General features: G+C 37.3%; 1 protein-coding gene across 1 annotated transcript; it reads right to left on the bottom strand.

The window, feature by feature from the left end:
* Window positions 1-4870: 4870 nt before the first annotated feature.
* On the bottom strand, window positions 4871-5702 carry LOC129104912 (lectin-like). The gene is made up of 4 exons (XM_054615776.1): window positions 5688-5702; window positions 5482-5622; window positions 5194-5305; window positions 4871-5079 (listed from the first exon to the last, which is right to left on the bottom strand). The coding sequence occupies exons 1-4, from the start codon at window positions 5700-5702 to the stop codon at window positions 5012-5014; spliced, it is 336 nt and encodes a 111-aa protein (XP_054471751.1). The 3' UTR covers window positions 4871-5011.

Raw genomic sequence — 5702 nt, 5'->3', positions numbered from 1 at the left:
GACTACTGAATCAAGAATCAATCAGAATCTGCTTTATTGTTAAAGTAAGTTTTCACACAGGAATTTGCTTCGGTGTATTGGTGCATAAAAATAAACACAGTAAGAGAAAATAAAAATAAAAGCAAGTGAAGTCAAGAATAAAATCAATAACTAATTAAAAAAATAGTACAAAAAAGATGTACAATATATCTGTTCAAAATGAAAGACAGTTTTAAAGTTTGCAAGGGAAAAGTTCACAGTATGAAGAATGGAAATGAATAGAATATTTGTACAGAGATAATAGACCAAAAGGTATGCGTTAATGTAGTGACTAGGCTGGGAGGGGTCAGCCATCTTTCCTGCTTAATCAAATGTTTTTGTGACACAAATAACATTACAGTGTAGTTTTTTTTATTATGATCAAGATATATTAAAGGAGCACTACAGCAAAATAGTACTGTATTTCCCAAAAAACTGGGTGATTAGTGATTAGAGGTGATTAGAAAAAGGGTGGTCAAAATTGGTGCAACTGAGGCCAAGGTATCCTGGTTTTTAGTTCCCATTATGGGTGAAAAAACCCCACTGGATCCTACACTTCATATAATACAACTTAATCTTTGATAAAACTGTCCCTGCTCCGTAAACAACCCCTTCTTTCAAACATCACACTTCCCGTTTTGTGAAGCCTCAAGCTCAATCTACGATAACTCCTTATATATGATAGCTCCTTGTGACAAGTAAACTGACCTTTGTGAAAATATGAATAATATGAACATTGGTGGAGAAACCCTTTAAATAATTGTTCAACCTAAAGCTACAGTAGGCCTACATTTCTTTTTTATTTTGGTACAACAGGTTGTAAAACAATTAGATTGTCGGCAAAAGTTCAAACATACTGTATGCTTTATTATCTAACATTTTTAGCATGTTTATAAAAAAAATGCTTTTCTTTTTTACTGTCATTTAAAAAATGATTCATTGTTGAAATTGCATTCACTACTTGGTGTTAAGTCATGCATATAAACCTGATGCTGTAAAGATGCTTATCTTTACCTCTTTAATTATTTGAATTATCATAAACATTTGCATTGTTTCTCTGGCTTGGGGTTGAGTTTTATTTTTAGGGTGCATCAATAAATGATGTGCTTGTTTGTGATTTATTTAAGCTCAGTAAAAGTTGGAATGGGTTCAGAATGGACTAGATTTAGTCCACTAGTCTCTTTGGCTGTCATTGGACTCCGGTCTGGAGCCCAGAAACACAGCTGGTTAAACCCCCAGGTCAACAGGCTACACATGGGGATACAGAAGACGCATCGGGTGGATGCACATCACATCCAGCTGGATCTCCATGCAAATATAAAGGGCACAGTTTGACGTTATTCAAAAAGAATTGTTGTTGTCAGAAGAATCTAAAAGTGATTTACAGATTTTCCTCTTCTTATTCTTCTCATTCACCAAAAGTCAAAATCTGATATGTTGCTGAAACATACCTGTATGAAGCGGTCGTCTATTAGTCCTCTTTTCTCTCTGCTTCTGAACTTGTCACCGCTGTGTTCTTGTGTTTATGAAAGCAGCATCGTTGGTGACAGACCCCTGAGCGGGGCTGGGCAATATGGGCAGACATAAGCAGAGAAACAGATTTATAATCTCTGACAGACAGATGAACAACCCTGACCCCTCCCAGCACTTAAACATGATCTCTTGCTGTCAGTGTGTATACTCTCTATATTACTGTACACTTTTGGGGCTTTATAATCAGATCCAGCATTTTGTATTCTCTTAAGATTTTTTGCAACATCTGTAGAACGCCTCTCATCCTTAATGAAGCAGACATCTGGTTTTAAGCAGGAGTTTCATGTTGGGCTGTAGGGACATGCAAATATTGGAGAAAAACATGTTTTCACATTGTACACAGTGCCAACCAATTTGCATATTTATGTTTATCCTGGCGTTTGTTATTGATGTTTGAGATGGATATGTGCCACCTGCCAGGCTTCACATAACATTGTGTTAATTTCTAAAACAATCAGCAGGAGAGTGAGCAAACTGTTTACAAAGGCCTGACCTGGAACTGACACGTCCACCCTTAATACTTTTTATTCATCCCCTTGTGCCATCTCTTAACCTGCATGCTTCTCCTTCCTACCTCCTCCTCTCGAGGTCCTATTAGACAATTAACCATGTAGAATCCTTCGTACAACACAAACATCATTTTTTTTAATTGCTTTCGGGCATTTTATGCCTTTATTTAACAGCGATGTTGGAGAGATGAGAGGAAATTAGTGCGAAGGATGCAACAAAAGTCCCCCTGCGAGATTTGAACAAGAGTTATTGCAAACATGCAAAACCCAGAGAGAGAATAAAAAAAGATTCAAATCTAGTAAATACTTACAAACTTAAATACCCTCCCCTTTTTTGACCCTCTTCTCCTCCCCCTAATACATTTTTCGTGTAGTCCCTTAGTGTGACAAAAACAACATGCCAACCAACTGCATCAGTAAAGATACGAGTCACTGATTTATTCACCTGAAGGGATGCAGACAATTAAAATATAACACCTTATTAGGCTATTTTACATGACTATCACAAATAACTTCATGAGTTGTTAGCCTGTGTGTAAAACAATTTGAGTGTAACTTGTTCAACAAGCAATGTTGAACCTCTAAAACAGTCTTTGCAGACTGAGCTGTCAATTAAAGTTGAAATGATTTGTAAAATAATGGCTAAAAAGTGTCCTTTAACAAACATTAATAAGCTGTAACACACTTTTTCATCAAATTCAAACTACCATTGTTTTGCGTATGCATATAAAGAGTTGGGTAATCTATTACAGTTAACATCAAGCCCTGTGTCAAGATACATTATTGTCACAAGGTAATTTAGATTAGAATTCTTAAATCAATCAACTCCCTTAATTCACTATATTGACAAAAACTGAACGCAGACCTGATGATCTCACAAATCGGGAATGTTTTTTGAGTCTTTTCAAACCATCGTGAAATGAATGGAAAGCAGTTCTTAACAGGAACACAGGCAAACATGTATATAAAATAGCTTAAAGTTATACAATGCATTTACAACATGGTTAGAATCATCATAAATTCTACACGATTTGTGGTTAAAACGTTCACTTGAACACAATGGCATGGCCTTTTAAGTACATTCCCTCCTTTGATATAAGCAAAAGGTATTTGTTTTCAAATATCTGCCTACACAGAGTTGACGATTTATGAGATCACCTCAAAAACGTTTTTGTGTGTTATTTGTACACTGACATGAAGCAAAACACACCGATTAGTACTAGTATTTATCTGCACTAAAAGTCTGTGGAATGAACACAAACTCTGGTCCATTCTGTAACACAAAGTTGATGCTTGAACACAGATTCAGTGGTATTCATCATGCCCAGTGTTTGTAAGCCGGGCTGTGGGGCTCAGCCAGGAGGATTCACAGTCTCGTGCGTGAACACACACCCGCACACAAACAAGTCAGCAGACAGCTGGTTGTGAAGCTAGTAAATGACTTGAACTGACAGATGACAAGCAGCAACACTGAGTCACTCTCTTGTAAACAGCAACATTACAATAAGCAGTCGAGGTATTAGGGGATTTCCAGGGCACCAGGATCTCGACACCAGGAATCCACAGCTCTATATTTCATTTATCAATCATTGTTGCTGAATGATATAATGCACAGATGTTTTTTTACCAAAAGGGCTCTTGTTTTTTTCATGTCATCTTTTTAAATGTAGGCAATATACCCACCTGATGATGACGAAGCAGATTGGATTACATACAGATTCTAAAAATAGGATTTTTTGTATTGTTTACAATGTTCAGCAAAGCCAGGATATGCACATTCAAAGTGATCTCTCAAATCCAGCAAAAGTCACTTTTCCAGGTAGGGGAACAATGGAGAATCTGCAACACTCACATGTGTCAGATAATATTATTTAGTATTGTAACAATTTTCATATAAGTGAATGAGTTTGTGTGGTGGTGTGTATGTATATACGCGGGGCAGTCACATATTGAAAAAGAAAGATGAGGAGCTGCCAGTCATCAGTTTAGAGGTGGTAATCCTCCCCTACACATCCAGAGGTCAGGAAAAGATGTGGCCAGTGGAAAATGAGTCAGAGTCACACACTGCAACATGTGAGTCCCTGCAGGCTTTACAGTAGCCGCGTGTGCAGCGTGAGTGTGTGAATACACCAGTTAATGGGCGCTAAGCTCCTGCAATTTAAAAGGGGAAGGCGAGGATTGGAATTCAATAAGTCTAGATGCCACTCTGACAGAAGAACATAAAGATGGATTTCCAGACAGCAATGTTGCAGACATCGCCATGACTGATTTTTGGCACCAGAACAGATTACTCTCTTTGACATCATGACTGCGCTGACAAAATAAGCCAGATTTCCTGGACTCCTTAATGGACTGGAGGTTCAGATACACCCAACAGATTGATGGTTGTGTCACTTTTGCCTGGTAAACCCTCGCAACCTAAACCTAAAAGTGTATATACATATACACGTATATAAATACAAATTGTAATAAAAAAGTGTGCATTGATGTCTGCACTTGGTATTTGTGACACACAAACATTGTACTTAAAGGTTCTTTATTAATTAATGCAATATACAATATGTGTGATTATGTAAGCTTTATCTAAATATTGAAAGACACTTTTGGGTACTTAATAGACTAATAGACACACTTGAACACACTTGTATACTAAGTACACATTGGAATTATGTCTTCTCTTTCTTAAGGGAAATAATAACAACAAGCTCATAAATAAATAACATGCTAATTTTTTATTTACATGATATTAGTTTGTTATTAAAAATAAATTAAAACATACTTGAATATAATGTAAAACATGCTTAGTAGTCCTTATTTTCCAGTTGCATACAATAAACTGCATTATATTTAAGTCATTGCCTCTTAGTCAGTCCATTTGCTTTCCAAGATGTGATTTTCAAAGAAAAAAGTAACAAACTTTGCATCAAATCAGACAAAGAATGGTTCATCCACTAATAAGGGTACGAGCAGATGAAAGCCTGATGTTCCCGGCATGTGAAGTCATTGAACTTTCCATTTCCTGAAACAATCAACAGATCAGAAAGTCAGACACACATTGGTTGATATCCATCTTTGGCGTAACATAAAAGTATTTTTGTCCCCTCCAGTTCAGCTACAATAATCTGCCTCTTACCATGTGCTAGCACTTCCACACACTCCTCAACATCTGATGTGTTATTGGGCTCCCCTGACAGCCAATCAGCATAGCTCCAGTGGGATCCATCCAACCAGATAAAGCGACCAGTCTGACAGACAACAGGCGGTTAATTGATGGGACATTAGATGGAGGGGTTGTTTATTTAATACATTTTATACATAAAAGCACAGCAATGAAATTAACCACTTTCATGATATGATTAGTGAATACTAAATGATCATTAAGAGATTTATGACCCTTTAGTCCCTCACTGAGCACACACACCTTTAAATATCGTAATCCTCCAATCCAGCTGCGAGTAAGTGCTCCGTTTTGCCGCTGCATCATGTTCATCACCTCTCTGTGGATGTGTTGGCTCGTGATGGAGGCCAGGTGTCCCCCAGCGACATGCTCCTGGCAGAAGAACTGCAACAAAATGGAGATAACAGAGTGGGATTATACACGGCTGTGTGTTGCTGAAGAAGTCTGACTTTTAAAGATTTCAT

The sequence above is a fragment of the Anoplopoma fimbria genome, chromosome 16 (genome assembly GCF_027596085.1).
Source record: "Anoplopoma fimbria isolate UVic2021 breed Golden Eagle Sablefish chromosome 16, Afim_UVic_2022, whole genome shotgun sequence".
Lineage (NCBI taxonomy): Eukaryota > Metazoa > Chordata > Actinopteri > Perciformes > Anoplopomatidae > Anoplopoma > Anoplopoma fimbria.
The sequence above is the reverse complement of the archived record's forward strand: the minus strand, read 5'-3'. Positions and strand labels throughout refer to the sequence as shown.